The 23,716-nt window shown below is 50.2% G+C and overlaps 8 protein-coding genes across 8 annotated transcripts; 3 read left to right on the forward strand and 5 right to left on the reverse strand.

Moving 5' to 3' along the window:
- Window positions 1-20: 20 nt before the first annotated feature.
- On the reverse strand, window positions 21-6,804 carry Triagg1_9285 (uncharacterized protein; the record flags this gene model as incomplete). The annotated part of the gene is made up of 3 exons (XM_062904225.1): window positions 21-5,926; window positions 5,980-6,125; window positions 6,197-6,804. The coding sequence occupies 3 exons, from the start codon at window positions 6,802-6,804 to the stop codon at window positions 21-23; spliced, it is 6,660 nt and encodes a 2,219-aa protein (XP_062751730.1).
- Window positions 6,805-7,311: 507 nt separating this feature from the next.
- On the forward strand, window positions 7,312-7,911 carry Triagg1_9286 (uncharacterized protein; the record flags this gene model as incomplete). The annotated part of the gene is made up of 1 exon (XM_062904226.1): window positions 7,312-7,911. One exon carries the CDS (start codon window positions 7,312-7,314, stop codon window positions 7,909-7,911), a length of 600 nt encoding a protein of 199 aa, XP_062751731.1.
- Window positions 7,912-8,420: 509 nt separating this feature from the next.
- Triagg1_9287 (uncharacterized protein) lies at window positions 8,421-9,263 on the reverse strand (the record flags this gene model as incomplete). The annotated part of the gene is made up of 1 exon (XM_062904228.1): window positions 8,421-9,263. The coding sequence occupies one exon, from the start codon at window positions 9,261-9,263 to the stop codon at window positions 8,421-8,423; it is 843 nt and encodes a 280-aa protein (XP_062751732.1).
- A 1,411-nt stretch (window positions 9,264-10,674) lies between these two features.
- On the forward strand, window positions 10,675-11,697 carry Triagg1_9288 (uncharacterized protein; the record flags this gene model as incomplete). Its single annotated transcript, XM_062904229.1, has 1 exon — window positions 10,675-11,697. The coding sequence occupies one exon, from the start codon at window positions 10,675-10,677 to the stop codon at window positions 11,695-11,697; it is 1,023 nt and encodes a 340-aa protein (XP_062751733.1).
- A 263-nt stretch (window positions 11,698-11,960) lies between these two features.
- On the reverse strand, window positions 11,961-13,268 carry Triagg1_9289 (uncharacterized protein; the record flags this gene model as incomplete). The annotated part of the gene is made up of 2 exons (XM_062904230.1): window positions 11,961-12,995; window positions 13,077-13,268. 2 exons carry the CDS (start codon window positions 13,266-13,268, stop codon window positions 11,961-11,963), a joined length of 1,227 nt encoding a protein of 408 aa, XP_062751734.1.
- Window positions 13,269-13,806: 538 nt separating this feature from the next.
- On the forward strand, window positions 13,807-16,862 carry Triagg1_9290 (uncharacterized protein; the record flags this gene model as incomplete). Its single annotated transcript, XM_062904231.1, has 10 exons — window positions 13,807-13,847; window positions 13,943-13,947; window positions 14,013-14,086; window positions 14,152-14,242; window positions 14,407-14,521; window positions 14,680-15,065; window positions 15,219-15,301; window positions 15,377-15,470; window positions 15,534-15,625; window positions 15,687-16,862. The coding sequence occupies 10 exons, from the start codon at window positions 13,807-13,809 to the stop codon at window positions 16,860-16,862; spliced, it is 2,157 nt and encodes a 718-aa protein (XP_062751735.1).
- A 2,966-nt stretch (window positions 16,863-19,828) lies between these two features.
- Window positions 19,829-20,557, reverse strand: Triagg1_9291 (uncharacterized protein; the record flags this gene model as incomplete). The annotated part of the gene is made up of 1 exon (XM_062904232.1): window positions 19,829-20,557. One exon carries the CDS (start codon window positions 20,555-20,557, stop codon window positions 19,829-19,831), a length of 729 nt encoding a protein of 242 aa, XP_062751736.1.
- Window positions 20,558-21,348: 791 nt separating this feature from the next.
- Window positions 21,349-23,670, reverse strand: Triagg1_9292 (uncharacterized protein; the record flags this gene model as incomplete). Its single annotated transcript, XM_062904233.1, has 1 exon — window positions 21,349-23,670. The coding sequence occupies one exon, from the start codon at window positions 23,668-23,670 to the stop codon at window positions 21,349-21,351; it is 2,322 nt and encodes a 773-aa protein (XP_062751737.1).
- Window positions 23,671-23,716: the final 46 nt, after the last annotated feature.

Below are 23,716 nucleotides of genomic sequence, written 5' to 3' on the forward strand. Positions count from 1 at the left end.
AACCATCCATATTTACACCTCTACAATCCCTCATACAGCCCCTCAACCACATTTCCAAGCATCTTCAAGCCATAATATCGCGCCACCCGCTTCATAACAGCCAACTTGCGCACAACCTCATCCCTTGACAACACCTCTTTCCACTCCCCACTACAAGTGCAATGCTCCATAAAGTCATTCACCCTCAGAGCACCGCACCGCTCACACTTGAGATCCTGACTAGCCCACTCCGTCGTCCAGCCCTCCACCATGGCAAGCAGCCGCTCCTCAATGTTCACCCTATCGTACTCGCTGTTGCAGAACCCGCAGTGCCAGCTCTGTCCACCATTCTCTCCAGGAGAGCCAAACAGATCCTCGTCGCGGCAGAGATCTAAATCCCGCGCCATCGTACAGCTGTCACACGACACTTGCAGTAGTTTCAAGCTCTCTGACGGATTCGTAAACGCTCCCTCCTTGGAAAACTCACGAATTTCGAAGAGCGCAAGTAGTTCTTTACGCAGTAATCTTGCCTCGAGCGTGATGTTCTTATCCAGAGACAGCACCTGCGTAATCGACTTGACGAGCTCTAGAATCGGATTGCGCAGTGAAAGGTGCGAGCCAGGCAGCGAGGGGAAGCTGTAGTCTTCTGCTAGTTCTGGATGCATGAGTTCGCGCTTCTGCTGGTTGATGAGACCGATGATGACCTTCTTCATTGGCTTCTCAAAAGCTTTGCCCAGGATGATTTGAGTGTCGTCGTTGGGGTCTTGGTTCCTATTCGGTAGTTGAGTGAGTCGTGGAGTTGAGTCGGGGTCATTGCTTTCCGGTCGTTTCAGTTTATGCATAAGCTGAATAAACTCAATCACCCAGTCTTGGAAAGTAGACTGTAGACGAACGGGCAGGAAAGTGGCCATCTGCCAATGCATGATAGTCTCCAGGTTCTGTTCGTCAGACTCGACAACCTCCTGACAGGCTCGGCCACCGTAGTTGAACTCGTCGTACCACACCAAGTAGTCCCAGTATTCCTTGATCTCCAAGTCGATGAAATGGAATAGAGATTTGCTTTTGATCGACTTGATAATGTACTGACTATACGCAAACGCATTGCCAACTTCAGCCTTCGTCGTCTGTAGGATCAGTCGGTTTGCGCTGGCAAAGATGACTTGCGAACCGACCCGCCTGAAATCTGCCATGAGCTGTTGGAATGCCTTTCGAGACATCATTTGCACATAGTAGTGCAGTGCTCGGTCGTACATGAAGGAATCTGGGTTCTCAACCCATCGGACGAGATGCTGAACAAGCACATCGGCCATCGTACTGCCTTTACAAGCTTCTGCCCACCAGGCTTTGACCATTTCACGAAGGACCAAGACTCCGGCGTTGGCAAATCCATTCTCCGAAGCAAGAATCTCTGATCCATCGGCCGTAGGATTGAAGGATATCGATTCGGCACCTTCAAGCTCGTTGATCAAGGATGAGGTCAATATAGTGTTGATGGCAAGATTGCGAACATCCAAGTCAATACAAACCGAAGAGTACGTTCCAGGGTTGTTGATGCTAGGCATCTTGACAGTGTCGAGTGATCCGATAATGTCATCTTTTTCATAACCAGCGTGGTCTGGTCGAGGATCCGGAGACCACCATAGCACCACCCCGTTTGCCTGTAGCCGTCTGGCGTAGGCAATGTCGATTAGGAAACGGGGATCATCACGCTCCAGGTTGCACAGAGGAACGTCGCCATAGCGCGCCAGGGCTGTAAGGTGCAAGATCCAGGATCCAAGCCCCAGATAGTGACCGACCAGACGTCGCGCAACAACGGCTTGCCAACCCAAAGGCGGTAGTGAGCTGTCAGAAGCATCGTACTTGAGCGGCAACACGGGAAATTCGCCCAGAATGGGAATATCATGAACCAAAAGGTTTCTCTGCGATGACTGGATAACCATCATTTGTGGTCGCGATTCGTCCTTGCGAAGTTTTCGGACGACATCAGCGACCTCTAAGTGGGCCTTGCGCCGTGTTGTCACTTGAGTGATCTTGAAGGTGATCTTCTCTTGATATTTGAAACAATCCTGCCAATTCGTGCCCGCAGCTTCCTCCGCTCTTTTGGCTAGCAGTTCAGAGTACAACTTGGTGATATTCGGGAGATCTGAGCCGGAATCTCTTCCTTTTTGCAGTATCACAACGTGGGCCTGGTCGCTTGTGGTTGAGAACAGACCAAATATTTGGCGATCCCCTGCGGTGATGTGAGATATGTATATGTAAGCCAACGGAGATGACTCCAAATATGTCTTTGGCTTAGTAGGTCGTTTAAGGCCCATCAAGTCGAATGCTTGCTCGAGACCCCTGCCAAGGACAGCCTCTTGCTCCTCGTCGATGGCACAGAGATTGCCCAACCGAAGCACTGCGCGAATATTCAGGGGTACTTGTTTTTCATACACACCCTCTACGCTGGGGTGATTGAACAAGAGAGAGAATTTTTCTGCTTCGTTGAAGTAAATGTCTTCTGGAACAGTGAGTTTGAAGAGATGCTTAGACTGATGCCCGTTGGGGAGAGTATAGTTTACTTGTTCAACCTGGCACCCGGCAATCTCGACATCTGGCAGTTCCTCCTTCTTAAGATTGAGAAAGACCTGTCGAGGAACGTTGATCTTCAGAGTATGGATCTTCGCATCAATCAAGACGTGAGCGGTCACGATACCAGGGGTATCAGTGGCTTTCAGATGAAGCAGCTGCCACGTATTCATAAACGTAAAATGCGCCTGCTTCATAAATGTTTGCTGAATGTTGCTGCTCACGTTGCCTCTTCTCTCGCCAAACAGTTGCCTTCTCCGAATACGTGCCTGCTTCTGCAACTTCCACTTCATTTTCTGATATTGCAAGAAGTCAACATAGTCTTCAGATGGATCAGGTATGGCGTTCGGCAAAGCGGCCATAGGGTCTGGCTCTCGCGCTGGTTCAGGAGATTTGCGCTTTTGAGAGGTAGGCGGTGGCTGGGATGATGCGATGAGCGCGCCGAGCTGTTTGGGCTTCAGCAGCTTGGAGCCAAAGTCCTCCATGTCTTCCGCCCGAGAACCGTTAATATTTGTGATATCTGCTAGCGGTTCTTTGGTGCTGAAGAGGTCCGTAAGCTTCTTTTGCTTCATCTTGTCATCCTTGATGTTTATCCTTCGTTGAAGCCAGTCGGGATGAGGAACTCGAGGAACGGGATTGCGGACTTTTTGCAACGCGGCGGGAATGGTGATGAGTTTTTGGATAACGGATCCTAGACGTTCCAGATAATAATCCCAGTCCAAAAGAGCTCGAGGGTCGGTATCTACAGGTTCTTCCTTGAGCCACTTCTTCAGATATGCGCGTTTCACGGTTTCTTCTGCAGAGAAGATGGCGACGGGAACGGCTCGCTCGGTGACAGGTGCATTTCGTGGGCGAGAACAAATAATGAATTTACAATTCAGACCTTTGTCCTTGACCATTTGTTCACCCAAAAAGTCGGCAAGACGTCGTGCAGTTGTGATACTGGTAGACTTCTGACTACCGTACTCCTCCAGCGTCTTGGACATGCTTCGGTTTTCAGAAATCAGTTCCATCAGCTCTTCATCCGCAAGCGTAGATCCTTTGCTATGCAATACATCTAGCCATTGGTTTGCAACTTTGGCCACGGCAGTGTAGCATTGAGTCAAATCTTCTCCTTCCAGGAAGAACTTGAAAATTTGCTGTTGGAAGATCTTGATCAGCTTAAGCTCACCACGGCGCTTCACCTCGAATCCCTTCAATTCTGCCAGACTGCCATCGTCGTTGAACACGGCATATCGCTTCTTCAGATTTTTATCTTCTTCTTTTGAGGTGGGCAGAATCATGGCCTTGTACGGGCCGTCAACTTCGAAGAAGATGGAATTGTCGCTATGAGTTTCGTACTTGAAAGTTTTAGGGTCCACCAAAGTCTGATATTGGTGGTTGGTGAACTTGTCGTGCACAAGGTGGTTGAGCATGACACAAGGATAAGATATGTTCATCTTCTTGCCATTCTTCAGTTTGAAGGCAAAATTCTCGGGGAAGGTGGCGGGAAGCATACACCAAATACCATCGGTGTCCAGTTCAAGAGGTCGGCCAAGGCGCTCAACAAGCTGACGAGCGAGTTGAATAATCGTGGCTCCCGTCAAGCAAGTAACACCCGCCATCTCCATGGAGTACCAACGAGAGCCCTTTCTCATGACATATCCGTAAAAAGAGTTCAGGATGACCTTGTGCGCAAGCTGCAAAGAGTCATACAAGATAATCATCTTTTTCGCATCGTCAATTTCATTGCCAGGGGCACCAGATGACTTAAGCGCATCCGTCTTTCCTTTCCAGACTTTTGCCTTGCCCTTGTAGTCGTATCGGCGATCACGGAAATCACGGACAGTGTTGATATAAAAGGGATTTTCTCGCTGACAAATAATTGCCTCTCGAACAATAGTCGTGGAGTCGTGGATTTTGTGGTATACTTTCTGAGAATAGAGCTGAAGACGCTTCCTCACTAGGTTTGCCTGTTCATCCGTGCTCAAATCTTGGAATGTTCTCGGCGGGGCATGTGGTGTTTTGCCAGGAAACTTTTCATTCTCGAGCGCATGTCGAATCATGTTATACTCGTCCCTTTTCGCAGGTATGTACTCTCCTCTCCAGGCCCAAGGCATTCTTCGATCACATGTCTTGCCTGGCCGATTAAAGTCGCAGGCCGCGCAATCCGATTCCGATATCATCGAGTCCGGTTGCAGTCTGTTTGTCGTCATGATATTTGGGTACATGGAGGCGACATCCAAATGGTATATGAGCGGCCTTTCATTACGATTAGGAGTTTCTTTCAGGCTCATAAGCTTGCTCACAATCTGCTGCTTGACTTCATCATAATTGGTGACATCGTCTAGAGACTTCTTCTCCTCAACTGTAATGACGAACTTGAGTGCATTGTCTATGTCCCCTAAGAGCTCGTCAACTGCAGCGGGATCAACGGCGAAATTGACAGGGATATCGGACCGAAAGACTCCAGCCTCGATACTCTCGACGTGACCACCGACATAGGTCTCAGAATCGAGTAAATGACCATCCCAGAAGGATTCCTTTGGGGTGATATGCTTATTTGGCAGCACAATCTCCTGCTGATATGCTTGCACCATCAGAAGCATTTCGCAGAGTGTGCCAGTGCCTTTTCTGAGGGTGTCATCTCCTCCTAGTGGCAGAATCGTGCAGAGAGAGAAGATGAAAGGGTGTACGTATTTCATGTACAGATAGTAAGTTGCAACGGCATCGGAGACTGAGTACTCGGCTAACGTCTGCGGCCGCTCCGCTGCATATGGTGTCATCAATTCTGGATCGAGTTCGTCAGGGTCATATCCCAGCTTGGCAACTGTGACAGCCTTCAAGCCTCGGGATCCCTGAGGCAGGTATGAGTCTCGATTAACCCAGTGAAAGCAATCCATATGAATACTGTAGTTGCACTTGAACTGGTCTTCGTTGTCTCTCTTCCAACCAATCTCTTGGTACATGTCGATACCGTTTACGCTTGCTCTTGCCTCAACGAACGGCCAATCGAAAAAGTCACCGTTGTAAGTTGCAATAACAGTAGGACGTGCCTCTTTGATGTGAAGAAAGAACCTCTCAATAACCGACTTCTCGTCCGGTTCATTGAAAATCATGAAAGGACCGGGGTATTCGGGCTTGGGTGTATAGTCGAAATCGCCAATGTCTTCGGAAATGATTTCTCGATTTGTGATCAAAAAACCTTGGCCGTCAATCATGTATGATATCATCATGATCTGATCGGTAGCGGCATCGGGAAACTTCAGGGGCAGTTTTGATGTCTCGATGTCATATGCCATAACTACAGGATCAGCTGGCAAAGACCTGTCCTCGTTTAATGTGACTTTTGTGACGCCATGCTTTGCCTCAACAAAATACCACTTTCCGACTCTTATATCTAAAGTCTCGGTTAGCCAAGCCCAAGTTGCTGCTATAAGCAGGGATATATACCCAAGTCTATCATTACTCTAACGTGGTATGGAACATCATATTCGCGTATATCAACGATGAAGTCGCTTGCTTCAGAAATAGAAGTGCTCGTGTTTCGATCGTCATCTCGTAAATCGTTATCAAAAAGGTCGAAGTCGCCATTAGTCCTGCAGTTATGCGTGTTAGAATCCACCAACGTCCCAAAAAGATATCCACGATAGCGGGCTGTAATACTCACGTAGCAACCTCAGCATAAGCATCCATGGCATTCATGTTTTTCCTGTTCTTCTCCGCAATTGGCATAATGTCTCTTTTCGCTGACATCAGATCGCCGACATTGGCAAACCGAATCTCAATGAATGTCCGTCGGTAGCCCATCAAGTGGTTTGGCATGCTGAGATCCTCTTTTTCCACCCTCCTAAGTGATTTCACAACACCACCACCAGGTACTCTCTTCAGCCACTCTTCAACCTCAGACTCGCGGCCCTTCTTGACGGCAATTACGATATAAGGATCGTATTCGACCGTAGCTTTGAAGGTGCTTCCATCTAGTTCGATGAAGTAGCAGTCTAATGCTGCTCGTCCGCCTGGTATCCTCTCATCTTCGACAGAAGTTGGTTGAACGTTGACCAGCCATCCTTCCTTCTTCTTTCCGCTTTCGTACCGCACAAAACCCATCTTGTCGTCAATGCTCTGGGCCAAGCGAGTACGCTCCCACTTTTCGTCAGCAGAGGTACCTTCAGCCCTCGAGGACGCAGCGAAAGTCCGGGTTCTTGGGCCATGATATGCAATTTTCCCTCCTCTTTTATAGCCCTTTGCTGGGCGGCGAAGAGATGTGTTTGGCATATTGGAAGACGATTTATCGGGCGGGACCGCTGCCGAGCTGGCAATAAGAGAACTCGAACTTAATCGGTTATAATAGGTCCGTCATGGGTTATGGCGTTCTGCACTGGCCGCTGTGATGCTGATACTGAGAATCGGCTGAAGCAGCTGTTTGTCGTTGTGGTTGATTAGTGCAGTGCAAAAACGCACAGCAGCCGTCCGAGCTGGCAAACAAGGTCAAGCAGAGCCCTGACCAAGCAACAATTGGCCTGCAAGGATGTTTCGTGAAGATGTGTGGCAGGGAGACGCGCCGCTACGCGTGAATACGCGAATGGACCTGGCTAGTAAGCGCCACATCTTTAATTGATTTTAGCCACACAGAACATGAACGCTTTGCACAGCCACAGTCCACTACGAGCTACAATTCTCGTATAAATCGTTCGAGCGTCATAACTGCCGTCCAGTGAATACATGCAAATAGCTGGGCCAGCGCCGTCCATGCCACCAATTCGACAAGCGAGGTAGCCAGAAATGGCCCCGACCAACGACAATGAACGCCCCAATGCGAACGAAAAAGTGCTGCACGTGTGGTCGAAGCCGATGGCAGAGGGCGATCAGGTTCCCGGTCTCCAAGGGCCAGACAAGAATCCAGATGGAACTCCGAGAGGTTCAAAGTCTGCCTTTGCAGAGGCGGTCTCAATGATCAAAAAGGATGATTTTGCAAACGTAGCAAATACGCCCTGCGCACGGCAAGGATTGCTGACGGGAATTGGGGCGGGAGCAGGCCTGGGCGGCTTGAAATTTGTGATTCAAGGTATTTTTCATGCCGAACATCTACTTATGCTACATATCAAGTGTCAGTCCTCGTGGCTAACGTTTAGCTTGTCGATAGGCAATGCTGCCAAATCTGCCAACTGGGCGGTTGGCTTCTTCCTCTTGGGTAGCATAGCCTCGTACGAGTACTGCCAGTATCAACGGCGTGCCGAGAAGATTCAGATGAAGAGGCACATCGAGGTTGTCTCGCAGAATAGAAAAGAGCAGGCAAAGAGAATAGCCGAAGAGAGGCGGGAGCAGTTGAGGATAGAGGAGGAGCAGAGAGCCCGGAATAAGGCTTGGTATAAGTTTTGGTGAAAGCCAAGGCAGATGAGCTGCCATGTACCATTATATGTATGAATAAAGACTCTATCTTTGATGCCCCGGCGATCTTTACTTGGATTCAATACGTGAGAGAAGAGTATAGGCCGTATATATTGAAACTTTCTAAGTGCCAATGGAAGTGGTGGCCAGTGTGGCTATTATCATCTAACCACAGGCAAGCAACGTTGTGAGTTCTTAGGAAACGGAAAAAAGAAAGAAGGAAGGAAACAAGTGAGAAAAGAGTAAAAGTGGCAGAGGGGGGAAATCACAACGCCAGGCAGTCTAGTCCGTAGACGCCGCCCATCAATCCGTATCCCGTCTCCGCCTCCCCAAGGTCGTTGTCAAATTATTTCGCTCGTGTCATAAAGAGATTGCGCCCAAACACCGTCGTAAGTCGGGCATATTCCTGATATCTTCGCCCTTGCCCATGCCCATTCCTGTGCCCATACCCATTCCCAGTATACGTTTCAAGTTGGCCAATCGTCAATAGTAGATGTTCATAATCATGCCGTCATAGTAATGTTCCTGCTTTCAGCATCCATAAATCTGACTTTCCTCGAAGGTGGTGACTTGCGATCTCGCCTGGCTGATGCAGCTAGCTCTCCTCGGCGCCTCTGGCTTCTCCTGTTCCTGGCTTCGTTCTCTTCCCGCTTCCTGTATTCCGCCATTTGCTGTCGCCTCTTCATGACCCGCGCATGCGCAAGTGCCGGGGTGGGCTTGAACCCCACGCCGTTGATACCGGTGCCGTCGTCATCTTTGTCATTGGGGTCGTATATTGTGATTTCATCCTCATGCCAGGTTAGCGACGCACGCAAAGGATCTACGACTTCCGCCTCGTCATCGGCGTCGGACAGTCCTTCTTGAGGATGCCCTTTTTTAAATCGGAGGGGGGGAGTGCCAGCTCTCTTCTTCCTTGACTGGGACTCGGACAAGCGGTTGATGGAAGGATTTGCGTTCTGGAGGAGGCCTTCGGACGAGGGAGGCTGGACTTGGGGCTGTAACACGGCGCGATCGGTCATTTCAACCACTGCGGTAGTTTCCATCTCCGGTCCAAACACCAGCTTGGGCTCTGGTTGCGGCTGCACCACCGCAGCATCTTGATCTAATTTATGGCGTTTCCTCGTAGACGCATCGGATTCTACGTCCATCTCATCAGCAGCTTCGACTACCGCGCCGTTCTCAAGCGCAAGGCCGCGGAATCTGTGTACGACTGTCGACGAGCGAGGGCTGTTGCCCCCTTCCTCTGGTGCGCCGGTCGCGGAGAGGTCAAATGAAAACTTCAACGGCGAAAAAGAGACATCTGCTCCTCTTTTCCGCTTAGGCGTGACGTTTACGAGGTCTGCCATGGTCCTAGGATTCTCGGCTCGGTAGTGAGAGGTGCGAGAGCGAGAGCAAGGGTGACGAGGAGCAGGTGGAGAGTGCTGAAGAACGGCCCTCGTTATGGCGTCGGGTGTCAGCGGCTATCGTGAACTGGGGGCCGGAAAGCGGTCAGGCAACTTGTGCTGCCGGAAGGCAGATTCCGAAGCAAGGACAAGGCTCGCGAGTGTTGGGATGAAAGTGAGCGACATGAAATTGTCGTTTGCAGTTGATTGGGCTGCGCTGGCTACTAAGTAACCTGCATAGCAGCGTCACAAGACCAGCGACGCCGCTGCGAGTTGAATACAGCGCCACGTGGGAAGCGAGAGAGATCTGATGGTAGTACTCTGCAACAGGGCGAAAGCGGGCTGTGGGGGGAGCATAAGCCCGCTGTAAGGTACAGCCTCAGCGGAGTTTTAAAAGCCCGAGGTATAAAAGGTAAGAGGGTGGAAAATTTTCACATTGAAGAGAAGAATTGTTGAGATGTTTAAATAGGCAAGGTACCCGAAGTCTTTCATGGCAGTTTCAACAGACGGCAGTTTTAGACGTGATGCTTTGAAGCTCTCCTAGGTTGAGAGAGATCCAGTGCATTTGGCGGTATTCTGCCGGCGTAAGAGCCAAGCCGTGAGCACATGTTTCTCTCTCTGCCTCAGGTGAATACACAGGCTATCGAGAGAAGAGAGGACGTGGTGTAAGAAGAGCTATGAAACCAATATTGAATGAAGAAAGCACCTCAGTATTGGGAGATAACTTGAGCTAGGCACGGTATCCCATGTACTTACATCCAGATTGTCAGACTTGAGACGCAGGCTGCTATCAATTGCTCTACTTAGTTCCCTCAGGTACCTACTTCGTCCTCAAATGGCGTAAAAGACTGTTTAAGAAAAGAAGCTAGTGTTATACAGCTATTACTAGTTTCATAGTCAAATCGTCAACCAAAATCAGATGATCCATATCGCCAAGTAATGACGGATCAAACAACCCCATTCCGGCTATATTGCTTTTCCAGGCGTCGGATCAGGGCCCCAACGGCTTTGGAGAAACTCCCCTACCTAAGTCTGAGCTCCGATAATTCAACAGCAAGTCTCCAACAAAAACCCCCAAATTACCCCGCCATTGCCCCGCCGTCATCGAAGCTTCGCCTGTGTGACTGTGGAGCGTCACTTTCAATATCCGCTCAAAACGGCTCTCGCGACGGATAAACAGGCTGAATGCGATCCTAACAAAGAAACGGGGAAATTTCGAGACCACACAATATATCCGAGATAATCGCCATTAATACCCATAGTAGCTCCATAGGCGGCGTCATCGCATTCTTATTTTTCGAAATATAAACGTCTCGGGCTGGCCCCTTTCAGATTTACAACACATTTCAATCCAACCCGTTTTCATCACGCTACCATGACTGACGCCGCGTTCAAGTTCCTGCCCCTCGGGGCCATCATCCAGTCCTTCAAGGTCAAGGACACAAATATCGTGCTTGGATTCCCCGAGCAGGAGCAGTATGTCAAGTACAACTCGGCGTACTTCGGAGAGACCATCGGCCGCATCGCCAACCGCATCAAGGACGCCAAAATCAACAGCCTCAACGGCAGGGCGTACCCACTTGCAGCCAACGATTATTCCAACAGCTTGCACGGCGGCAACGAGGGTTGGGGCAAGCGCATCTGGAAAGGCCCGACTCCCGTGGGAACCAAGGAAATCCCCGGCGTGCAGGGCTTAAAGGGTGGTGAAAGCGTCGAGTTCACTCTCCGCAGCGAAGACGGCGACGAAGGCTATCCCGGCGCCGTCGAGGCCAAGGTCATCTACACTTCTGGAAACCAGGTGGTTGACGGAAAGGAGGTCATCGTTCTGGGCATCGAGTACGAGGCGACGCTGGTCGAGGGTGCCGACGAGACCATCATCAACCTGACCAACCACTCCTACTTCAACCTCACTGGCGACGACAACATCACCGGCACCACCGTCACTCTTTCGACCAACCAGCACCTCCCTGCTGAGGAAGACTCTATCCCCATTGGCAACCCTGTTCCCTTCCCTGGTGTCGAGACGACCAAGCCTTTCGTCCTTGGTCCCACGGAACCAAAAGTCGACCGCTGCTTTACAACCACCTCCGACCCATCCTCCGTACCGATCGATACCCGATCACAGCCTCTTGCTCTTAACCTCGCCGCATTCCACCCCAAGTCCGGCATCCACTTGGAAGTCCTGAGCACGGAGCCGTCTTATCAATTTTACACAGGTGAGTTGACCAAGGTCCCCGCTGTCGAGGGCCTGCCGGCGAGAGGCGCACGGAGTGCTTTCTGCTGCGAGCCCGGCCGTTGGATCAACGCAGTCAACGTCCCAGAATGGAGGGACATGGTCATCGTCAAGAAGGGCGAGACTTATGGCTCAAGAATTGTGTACAAGGCTTGGTCAGAGTAGAGGGAGGGAAAGGCAAGCGGCCAGCGTTTAGTAATGATGAAATTTAATTGACTGGTTTTTGAAGCTCCATTGCCTGTTCCTGCACCCCAACACGATTATCCGTATGAATTGAAGAAGAAGAAAAGACAGAGATAATGCATTAAATGAAATCACGTTAGCTCGTTCAGTGATATCCCAGTGGTCGCAAACCCAACGCCATGCCGCATGATCCGTACATTTCAGAAACCGCTTACTGAGTAAATCAAAAACTGGCCAGCAGTCGTCTAGTCGGAATCGCTGTCGTCTCCCAGAAACGCCAAATCCGCGTGGGCTCTCCTTCGCCTCGCAGCAAAAGAAGCAGGTTCGCCGTCGTCCTCATTCCCGGTCTCTTCTGCACTCTCCACTTTGGCTTCTGGGGCAGTAGTTTTGGCCTTGCTTCTGCTAGCTCGTCCACCAGAGCTGGTTCCCCAAAGGCGGTCCATTTCTTGAGCAGCCTCAACATCTGCCTGCAACTCTCGCATTTCCTTGATCTCACGAGCCTTGGACTCTGAGAAACGCCCATCCATGCCAATCTCTGCCAGCAGTTTCTTCAGATGGCGAATCTTTGCTCCGGCATTGTCTCCGTGCTGCTTTAGTTCCATGTGCCACAACTTCCGAATGCCGCATTTGGTAAGTTGTGATTGAAGCTTCTTGATTTCCGCCTCCTTAGGATCATCCGGCGCGGCGTCCTTTTTAGCTGCTGGTTTGGAGACCTTTGGCTTCGACGAGGCCTCTTTCTTCTCGCCTCTCTTGCGTTTTGTAGGTGGTGGCTCGTCGATTACATCGGAGTACTCATCCTCCTCGTTCACCTCTGGTTTCGATTCATCCTTAACATCTGCCTTGGCCTCCTCTGCTCCTGAATCGGATTGATCCTTTACTGGCGGCTTGATCTCGTCACCTGGGGTATCCTGTTTTTTGACAGTTGTGTCATCTCCTCCGCTGGAAGGATTGGGTTTCAATTCGTCTTCAGATTCTTCTTTCGCGCTTTGTTTCCGACTTTTGGCAGGTGACGGGCTTCCTTCTAGTTTGGTATCTTGATCATCAGAATCATCCACTTCAGCCTTGGCCTTGCGGCGAGATACAAGCTTCTTGGATTTTGTACTGGGCTCCTTCTTGGGAGCTTCATCAACGTCCGCCTCCTCTTTCTTCTTGGCTGGTCCTGATGTCTTCTTTCGTCGCTTTGGTTTCGGGGATTCGAGTTCAGACGATTGCCGCTTGATGCCAACTTTTGAGTCTGGTTCGGATTTTGGCTCAGAAGCATCTTCATCAAGCAGTTTGTCCTTTTTTAAAAACAGATGGTTTTAGCGGGGTAGGTCGGAAAAGAAGCATGGGCGGCTCGTTTGGAAATTATTGATACTCACAACTTGCTCCTTGATGATTGTCTTGCTTTTCTGCTTCCACGTGTCGCTGGTGAAGAAACCGTCTTCTAACCCAAGCTTGTCTTCGACATGCCGGCGCACTTTGTTGACGGAAGTACCGTCAGGCTCTGCGCTGTACACCTCGCGGGTCCCCTCAATGAGCGCTGCCTTGAGTTGAGCTGCCGAAGGCGCCATGGCAGCTGGAGATTTCAGACGAATTGATTCTGCGTCTTTTGGTAATTCAGCTACAGCTGCAGCACGTGATGTATGCGGGATCCGATGAAGCTGCACTTGCTGTTGTCGACCTTGGAGAAGCGCGTCTGGGACGCGATCGAGCTGTGATTGGAGAGTTTCAATTGAAGCTGAAGCTCCAGCCTGCAGTCGAAATGGGTCTCAGAGTTGAGCGGACAAGGTTCAGTGCTCCAATCAGAACTAGGCCGGATGTGTCACTGCGACCAATGACGGGGCAAGCTCGACTTTTTTATGGAACTCCGGCCTGAGGTTTGCAGGCTGTAAGAAACTGGAATACTTTAAGCTCTTACAGTGAACAGAGGGTTGAATCAAGTCTTGAACTCGGCATCTACCTAACTAGTATTGAAGAAATTCGCATATCAATATCAGTACTTGATCTAGTAGTGCTGAGATTGTCGCTATACAAACGAGCATACCGCATCTATTGGGTGCCCAATCTACAGACTTTTGAGAGATCGATCCAGATCTAAGCCGGAACAAAATGTCGGCATCGCTGGCACCAGAGTGTAATGAGGTGAAGGAGTAAGTGCGCTCATGACCTCCAACAGACAGACTCTCTACATTCCACTTATACAAGAACCAAGGCGCTACGACACATGCTTTTTAAAATGGTATAGCGAAAGTGAGATATTTCCCATGATCGTGCTCAAAGCTGCAATTTGAACTTACACCTAACTACCTACACAGAATATCTCCGCGGGGCTGAAAAGGACAACAAAGAGTGTGCTGGCTTGTTCAACGAGTATCAGAAGTGCCTAAACGTACGAACATGCCAGGGAAGAGAAAAAAAAAAAGAACTACGATATCATGCTGACACCTCGATTAGGTTGCACTAAAGAACCGAGGGATAGATAAGCTTCTCGATGAAGCCCGGGAGGACAACAAGGAAAACGATGTAAGGTTAACGGCGCCGAGGAGTAAGTCCACGAATCAAGTCCAAGAAAGACGTGTTGGTTTTATTAATGGCTGGCCAGAGTAGCAATGTTTGGCTCGATGTATCATTCACTTGCAGGGGAGGAGGGCATGCCCGCCGATGCGTTGGCATGCGGAGAGGCTTAGACTTGTAACCTCGTATTTGCAGCTCAGATCCGTACATATAAATATCGCAACGTCGTTTCCTGGTGGTTTGTAAGTCGAAAGCCTACGTACTCCCGGCGCACGCACGACGCAAACATGCATATCCGGGCCGCAGCATCGTGAGATACACGCAAGCAGAGGGGATGGTCGTCAATTACCGGCCACGTGATTCGCTGCCAGGCGCGAACGCTGCTCGAGAGCCTCCACTCTCGGCGGGCGGTTGTGCTTTTTAGTGGAGGAGCTGCTCGCCTTGCACTTTTTGGCTACGTGCCATCAGGGATAGCCCGCCAGCCAGAGCAGAACCTCTCGACACCCTCGCATTGCGGCTTCAGCATATAATCCAGCTTGCGGCTCGGGCTTCTGCTGGGCTTGTCCACCCCCCAGCGACTGGCCGTCTGTTGCTTCTGCCGAGCTTATTCCTGCCAATCGCCGACGCCGACGCCGACGCAACGCAACGCGCGCAACCGCCGACCATCGATCGCTCCAAGCATCAGCCATCCCACCTTGAGCTCGAGGCGACAAATCACACCGATTCGATCTCTTTTGCTCCCTTGGCCAGCCAGCGGCATGTCCTACAGGCAGCAGTAACGCTCTATGCACCCCTTCTCGACCTTGACCCTCGGCATCTTCGTCGCTGGCTACATCACTGCGCGTTGGGACCTCGTTACTCGCCTCTATGAGCTGGCAATATTTGCCGCGGAATACGGAGTTGTTGTAAGTCGCAATGCCTGCACCTTTTGCGCCCGCGACCCCTGAAGCCTGTCTGGGCATGTCTGACGTCCATCTCTTATTGTCTCTGCTTCTAGTTGCGTGTAGCCCGCGGCATTGTGGTCTTGAGCGCCTTCTTCCTCGCCATCTTTGTGCCAGTAGCCCTAGTCGCAAGGAGGGAAACAAGACTTGTATGTTGCTATAGAAAATCTCCGAGATTGAATTGCGAAACGCCATCGCCCGGGCTGGTCTCAAGGCTAACGCAGAGCAACTACAGCACCCACGAGAACAAGGAGCTGGAATATCTGCGCGAGAGCAGCTCAGGCGACGGGGCTCTTTCTGAGTGCTGTCCCTCGTCTTGTCGATAACCATCCTTTGTCATGGTAGAGCATGATGGGTTGATGAGAGTGTTTTGGCCGACAGACATTCGCAAATCTGATCGCACCGGTGTTGTCGTCGGATGGAGGAACTCAACACTCGATGTTTTCGTCGTCACCATTCTTGAAGATGTTGATGTAAGCTGTTCAGTTGCCTCCCCCTCTCCTCCTGAAGTGAGCTCATCGCTAACGGTCCAAGGCGCATAATGTCGAGTTCCATCTCAGGTCCGGTACTTTCTTCCGGAGTGGCCCCCACTCCCCGAGTCGGATCTATGACCTCTGTGGGCACTCGTCGATGCATGTTCTAGGCATTTCCAATGCGACAAGTCAAAGCGCGGTTGATCCTTCGTGGGTATGCGCCAAGACAAGCACTAACAGCCGATACCCCCGGATTTCCTGCGCCAAGGCCTCCAGTATCCAGCTCATCCTCTACGACCGGCCTCACCCAAAAGGCATGCAGTACATATCCCTCAATCCGATAGCGTTGGCTTTAGGGGACAAGGGATCGCTCCCCGAGGATGCTACGAGCAGTGAAGACGACAGCGAAGAGACCAAGCAAGAAAAGGCAATCAAGGAAAATCGACGTAAACTGGCCGAGAAGCTGAAGCAGCACAGCATCGTTAGGCGAGTTGCCTCCGCCAGAGACAAAGCGCTGCCTAAAATTGTCAGTCAGGTCAATTGGTCCTGGGAGCTGGAGCAGGCGTTGCAGCAGAACGTCGGACGGCTTGGCCCAAGACCAAAGCGAGGACTTAGTGTTTCCGAGAGGGTGGTGGAGTCGGCTACGACAATGCGGAACTATGTGCTCGTGCAGTTGTGGACGCTGTTTTCAGTATACCTCTTCCCAATTGTGCAAAAGGCCTTCATTCTGGTGCTGCTCTTCCATAGGATGGTGGCGGAAATTCTCCTCATAATCTTGGAGTTTCGAGCCAAGCCAGGGTATGCCGCCCTCAAGGATATCTCGGCAACCGCCCAGCAGATTGAGATTCGTCTCCAGCAATTCTGCTATTGGCCAATGCAATACGTTACTCTCCGCCAGCGGAAAGCCAACTGGGCAAGCGTCACTACTAGCCATCCGGACTACATCCGTTTCTACAACAGCCTTTGGCTTGTTGCCAACGACGTGATTATCGGCATGGCTGTAGGCTCGTACATCATTGAGCACAAGGACTGGGTTGCGGATCAAATTCGAGATCTCTTGCGCACATACACGGTAGAGGCACTCCAACGCGGCATATCATGGCTTATGGGATGGCCCGCAGGCCTCAAGCTAAACGGTGAACTGGCTGCCTTTCTTGGAGATTTGTTTCTCTGGGTCATTGACTATTGGTCAAGTAAGTTGCAATTCGTTGCCCTCCGCACAAGTTCTGGAAGCTGACATAGCCTCGCATCGTAGGTTGCATTGAGACTCTGAGCCCCATGCTGCCACACATCATTTGGTTCATTGGGTTTTCGTCTTTTGCAGGGGCAAGCATGCCCATCGCCATGTTTTCGGACTTATTGTCGGTCCTCACCATGCACATCTACTCGTTCTATCTCGCGTCTGCAAGGATATACCACTGGCAGCTCACCATTTTGCGGTCTCTCTTCCATCTGTTTCGAGGGAAAAAACACAACGTCCTCCGCAATCGTATCGATTCGTGCGATTACGACCTCGACCAGCTGCTTGTTGGAACAATTCTATTTACCCTTTTGTTCTTTCTTCTGCCCACCGTGATGGTTTTCTATCTCAATTTTGCCATTGCTAGGATGACCATTATATCACTCAAGGCAGGCTTTGATACGATGCTATCATGTTTGAATCATTTCCCACTTTTTGCCTTAATGTTGAGGTTGAAGGACCCCAGTAGATTACCTGGTGAGTACAAGCTGATACAGAATGACATGAAATACAGCCACAGAGATTGACTCGGACTAGGTGGCATTCATTTTGAACTTCGAGATACCCATGACTCCAAAATCCCCGACACTAATGATAAACTTTTTAATGAGCCCCCTACTTCCATTATCTATCTCAAGGTACGAACTATTATACCTCAAGACTAGTAGGACAATGTATCCCTGACTGATTTGTACAGAATATTCCTCTTCCCTTCCACGACATGTTCCACCAATACTTCCAAATGGCTCACCGCATACGCAAACACTACCTATCACCACGAGTGTTGCTTTGTTTGGTGACTGGGCAGTTTGTCCCTCCGATAAACAGGAAAAATCTGTATAGTTTACAGTACAGCATGTTGCCAGCGAGGAGAGCGACCGTGTGGGAGATGTGGCGGGCAGTGAATATGGAGATTGACATTCCCCAGAAGAAGCCGTTTCATCTACCTAATATTCCCGCGTTGCAAAACGGGGGTAAACGGCCAACGGGGTTTGGAAGGACTAGATCAAGTAATTAGAAGAAAAAAAAAGAAAAAAAAAATATGGTTTTCTTGAGAATGGATCTTCGAAGTTTGTGCAATCGATTGCGGTGGGCCTCGAAAGGGGCTTGCTCTAGGTTTTCATCGGTAAGTTTGAGCTACAGGCATGGCATCAAAAGGCCATAGAGAACCTACACAGTGTTGAACTGCTCTATGGGACTTCGCACAATCTAGAGCATATTTCCCAGTCCACTACAATTTCCTGAGGACCAAAGGCTTCTTCGTGGGAGACCGTTTATGATCGTTTTTACACTGACATCCCACCACGTCGACTTCAGAATGCCATCCAAGTCGGTTGCCAGGTTGCCAGATCCCGCCGAGCTCTCGGCCAAGCTATTACAGCTATTAGATTCCGATAATGACATGTCTGACTCGGAGGATTCGTCCCCGGGTTCAACCTCGCCACAGGCACTCGACATACCTCGCCCCTTAACGCTGCGGATGCCAACGAGAATGAAACCACAGGAGTCGAGAATTCAAGTGATCCCGAGGATTATACTGACGACCCCATGTGGAGAGGAGATGGACATCGACGCAGCGCCTTCATGGAGAAGCGTTCAATTACCAGCCCACTTAGCCCACTTGATGAGGCGTGACAAAAATAGCCCACAGGCCGATGATAACACCGATGGTGATGCAAATGATGGTGCAAATGGCGATGCAAATGATGGAAAGGAAAAGTCCACGTGAGTGTCCTATAAATGCCTTGGAAATCAATCAGGACTGATGTTAGACTCCTTAGGCCGAGTGAACCAACCGTGACCGAAACGACGACAGACCAGCGTCACTCCCAGATTTTCAGGACGTTGAAAGATATCAGGAGGAAACATCCAGGCATAAGTAAGAAGAGTTGGTGGAATCGAAGTCAAGAGCGCTAAGGGATGATAAAGGGGGCATTTACCTCGATCAGCTTGTGCCAGCAACAAGGCCACGCTCTGGAATGACCACCAGCAATTAGGCAAATCTCCCATGAAATCTACAGCCGGCTGCCACGGGGGACTCTTTTGTTGCGTTATAGTGATTTGGGTTGATGACGGCTTCACTTCGAGTCACTGAGTGACAGGCCTTGCTCAAAGCCGATATTCTTTTCAGGGAGTGCTTGATAGGTCTTGTTTGACAACAGCGGTATGCAAATGGCATTGCAGGAGTTAAATCTGTTGGTATTTGGACATGGATTTGGTCAATAGATAAACGCACTACGTATGATACCCCTTGCTAGAATTCTCAATAATGGTTACCTTACCTGTATTGATGCTTCCAAAGTTGGAGTCCATAAGCCAAGTACCGCTGCCTACTACCTATACCTCCCACTAAGGTAGACACCCTTAGTACCTTAGTACTAAGATGCTATCAGATATAGTTGAAAGCACTTTCCGTTTCTCTCTACTCTACCATAGATTTCAGTGCTTCTTGCTTCATCCTGGTGTTGATATGACGACATCTAAGGGGAAAAGTGATGCCTCAGGTATAGACGAGCATATTCACCAAGCAGGACATCGATGAACTCAAATTTCGTTTTTACAATTAGTGACTCTCTCCTGCGCATATCTCGTATCCTCTTGGACTATCTCTAATGGTTTCTAAAAGCACATTCGTGAAACTTCTTCATAACCCTCGGAGTGGTCTCTGTGGCCTCTCCAGCATATCTATTCCAGGTTAGACTCTAACAAAGCAAACGGCCGGTCAGGGACGGCATCACTGACAATGTCCTGCAAGCTACCATTGTTTGACAAACGGCCTCTATCTTGCTCTCTCTCTTCTGGAACATTTGAACTCGGTATGATACCTTGAAATAACAGGCCTGACTCATGACTAACAAAACGTCAGCATCTCATCCCTCCAGCCGTACGAAAACGATAGCATACGTATTCTTTTGCAGCAAACTTGTATCATCGATCATTATAATACTCCCTCTCGGTTTCTCTCAGCGATTGGTGTCCGTCATCTCGGTGTCCCCATCGTGACTCTGAGGTGCTAAATTCCCAGCGTTGGTGTTTGGTGCCGGATACTGCGCAACTCCTCCAGCCGTTGGGTAGTGGGCAAACGACTCTGGACCGGGATGGGACATGGGAAAACTCTGGATTCCATGCTGGCTGGCGGGCAAAGCATAGAACTGGTTGTGATTCCACTGTTGCGGCTGCGGCTGGGCTCCGAACTGTGCAGTCCCAAACGCGGCCGTACTGAACTGTGCTGGGGCGTTTACAAATCCAACGCTCTGGCCTGTAGAAGCTGTCGAGGCAACTCCGGGGAATATCGATGACTGCGCTTGGAAAGGAACAGGATGACCATGCGGTCCACTGATGGGCCTCGACATGAAATCATTAGCTGCCTGAAATGAACTGACGTTCAAAGGGTTCTGGAACAGCTCCTGTCTTGGCAGGAATTGCTGAGTCTGAAATCCTCGCTCAGCCTGCATTACATTCGCCTGGGAGTAGGCGGGAGGGCCACCAGCCGCCACATCTCCAGCGAAGACACCGATACGAGAAGCTCGAGGGGTCGCTTGGTCATCTCCATCATGGTGAGATGGATTGATAGGAGTTCCAGCACGAGGAGTGCGGTTTCCAGGGGCAGCCCTCTGCTTGGCCCGAGCCGCGGCTTCGGCAGCGGGAGTACCTGGGGCGCACCCCGTTACATCATATCCCTTTCGAGGCATCCTTCTTGTTGTTCGTTAAGGATACTGAAACAGATGCCTAGAGAGATCAGTCAGTCACGGGCAAGAAGAAACAAAAACCAGAGCAAGCTTCGATCTCGAGGATGAGATTGGTATGGGACGCGCCTCACTATACGTATGTTATGGATAGAATGGTACTGTTACGGAACGATGGAAGAAATGGTGAACCAAATGCGTTTGAGGAAGTAAAATGCTACGGAGTTAATGACATGGTGCCAAGCTCCCGAAAGTTGCGTCAGGAGGATATGCGCGGTTCCTTGTTGCAGATGGGAAGAATCACTTATTGATCAGTTTGCAAAGGTCGTTAGCCGGCCAACCGAAACGAAACTGAGAAGAAAGTGACAATGCTCATTCTATTACAACGGGACGGAACGGGTATCTGTCAATTTGTTCCAAGGAAACATCAACGGAGCGAAGTGAAGGAGGGACTGAAATTAGAGACGAGAAAAGTCCACCTCCCTGCCAGCAGCAAGTCGTCCACCATGGGATGAATATTTACCGGAAGTTAAGCGAGAAGGAGTTTAGGCAACATCTTTGAGAAGTATTCGAATATGTTGGCCGTTTGATATCCATTTTTTAAAATCTAAATACTCAATATTTACTCGGCTACAAATAAGCTCCCCCGATAAGTGGTACTATTCATTACCACCCAAAACCACAATGAAAGTTTATCTACGCGAGATATTAAACTAAGCTCATGTTGAGAGAGGTATCTCTACCTACTAAAGCAAAAAGATTCTGACACCTTCAGTCTACAAAGACGAGGTGTTAATTCACTCTTCAGCATCAGCCATCTCGACGTCCTCGTCCTTTGACTTCTTTTTCTTCTTCTTCTTCTTTTCCTGCTCCTCGCCATCTTCTTTGACTTTCTTCTCTTTCTTCTCCTTTTTCTCCTTCTTCTCCTTCTTTTCTTTCTTTTCCTTTCTTTCTTTTCTCTCCTTCTTCTCTTCTTTTTCGTCACCATCTTCGACGGCTACCTCGTCATTTTCTTCTGCCTTTTCAAGCTTCTGCTCAACATCCTCGTCGTCCTTGACAGCCTTCATCTCGCCATTCGCCTTGGCCTCCCCCTTGTTCTTAGGCGCAGCCGCAGCCGGAGCCTTGGTCTCATCCAACTCCTTCATCCAGCTCTTCCAGTCAAACCGTCGTGTCTTCCACATATCTCCCTTCCACGTCCTCCAGACGCTCCTTCCCATCCATGACTCTCTCAGCTGGGATTCGTGCGCTCCGAGGGCGGCCATGATCCGATCCTTCATGTGCTGAGGGATGCTCCAATCCTTACCCTTGCTGGGGATTTCGGCGATGGCGTTGATAAGGTTGTGGCCATACTGGGATGTTGCCAGGTCGGGCATGTGTGGCATCAGTGTGTTAATGAGACTCTTTTGGAAAATGGAGTTGGAAGACGGAGTGTTGATGGCGGTGGTGAGGACGGAAACGGTTGGTAGAGACGTGTTGGCGAGGCGGAGGACAATGTCGGACGGCAAAGCAAGGATGGATTCTTGGACACCCTTTGATGGGCCGGATATTGAGAGCAAAGTGGTAAGTAGATTGGCGCCGTGGGATTGGACAGCATATTCGTTCTTGGTTACTTGCGTAACATCCTTCTTCTTTTTCTTCTCTTCCTCTTCGCTGGCTGAAAACGAACACAACGTCATGACTAAATCAGCGGGTTGGCTGCCGCATCCCTCCTTTAAGCCCTTCATCAACTTTTTAATTTCGTCATTGATGTTCCTAGCCGCGCATCGTTCAAAGAGGGTCGACAAAACGTTATATCTTGCTTTGGAGACCAGCTGGGGAATAGTAGGCGCGATTTGATCGACAGCCTTTGCGAGGTCGTCCTTGCCCAGTCGTTGAAGCACCTTGATAGCAGGATAGCATGAGATGTCGTTGCGGACATAGCCTTGTATCCTGGGTAGGAATATATTCTGGTTGAGAGCCTTGAAAATCTTGCCCGGCGCATGTGCGACAAGCGTTTCGATAAGTCGCGAGCCGATCTGGTCGTAGATCATGCCGTTGACGAATTCGGAAGCCGCAGAAGAGCCATCAGACAGTGATCGGGGAGCGTCGGGGAGAAGTAGCTGGAGAAGAGAAGGGGAAGTATCACCAGCGTTTGCATCCTCGCCCTTGGGTTCACCCTTGTTGAGTGTTAAGTCAAGTTCCAGGATGAGCTGAAGGATCGGGTTGCCAATGGGGTGTTTGGCCAGGACTTGTATTCCAGTGGCATCCATTCCTGCTACCGAGTCTCGCATGATCTTGTTGGCCGCCATGGTGAAAGATGCCGGCACTGCTCGCTTGCCGTGGTTTTGCGCATCTGCCGCTGTAGATCCGACAACTGTGATCTTCTCCTTCCTCTTGCTCTTTAATAGCGTACGCGACGACTGCTCTTCAAGAGGCATTCCGGATAATACTAGTAGCAAGACTCGCAGAGTATGTGAAGCGAATCGGTCAGTGATGAGATAACCCAAGCTGCCCTCAAGCTCATCCAATGTCGCCAAGAATAGATGCTCCATGGAAGCTTCAGGCTGCTGCGCATCGACATCTGCACCCTTGGTATCCATGACAAAACCGGTAAAACCAGCAAGCTCTTGAGTGACAACACCAGCAGATCGGAGGAACAGCGCCTCGCAGCAATGACTAGCAAAGCGGTGCTGCACCAGCGACAAAAAGTGGCCACCAAATGCCTCGAACAATTGCTTTTTCTGGGCTGTGGAGGCGAGTTGTATCAGTCGCTCCATCAGCCGAGAGCAAGACTGGCTGCTGGCGACCTTGAGCTCCTTGCCTTTTGCTTCACGGTAGACGCTCTGCAAAAAGATGTCTCGCTCCTCGGGGGTCGGGAATTGGTTCAGTTCCAGCATCTCATCCGCTCGTCGAAAGTATTCTTGCTCGTCATCAGCCAGCATGCCGAAGAATTCCCTCTCGCCAGCATGGCCTTGGTGTTGTGAGAATTCTTCGTCGCCATATCCGTATTCGTTGCCGTTGGCCTCGTCATCTCGACGCCGGCGCTTGGTGTCGGCGTCGAAATTCGCTTCGGTGTCGTCGTATCGCTTCCTCTTGCGCTCGTCGCGGTCGCCTCCTCGTTTTGTTCGTGGTTTCGGCATTGTGTCGAAGACAATACAGTGGACAATATGTTTGGTTGAGAGAGCT

The sequence above is a fragment of the Trichoderma aggressivum genome (assembly GCF_033847375.1).
Source record: "Trichoderma aggressivum f. europaeum strain CBS 100526 chromosome Unknown scaffold_051, whole genome shotgun sequence".
Lineage (NCBI taxonomy): Eukaryota > Fungi > Ascomycota > Sordariomycetes > Hypocreales > Hypocreaceae > Trichoderma > Trichoderma aggressivum.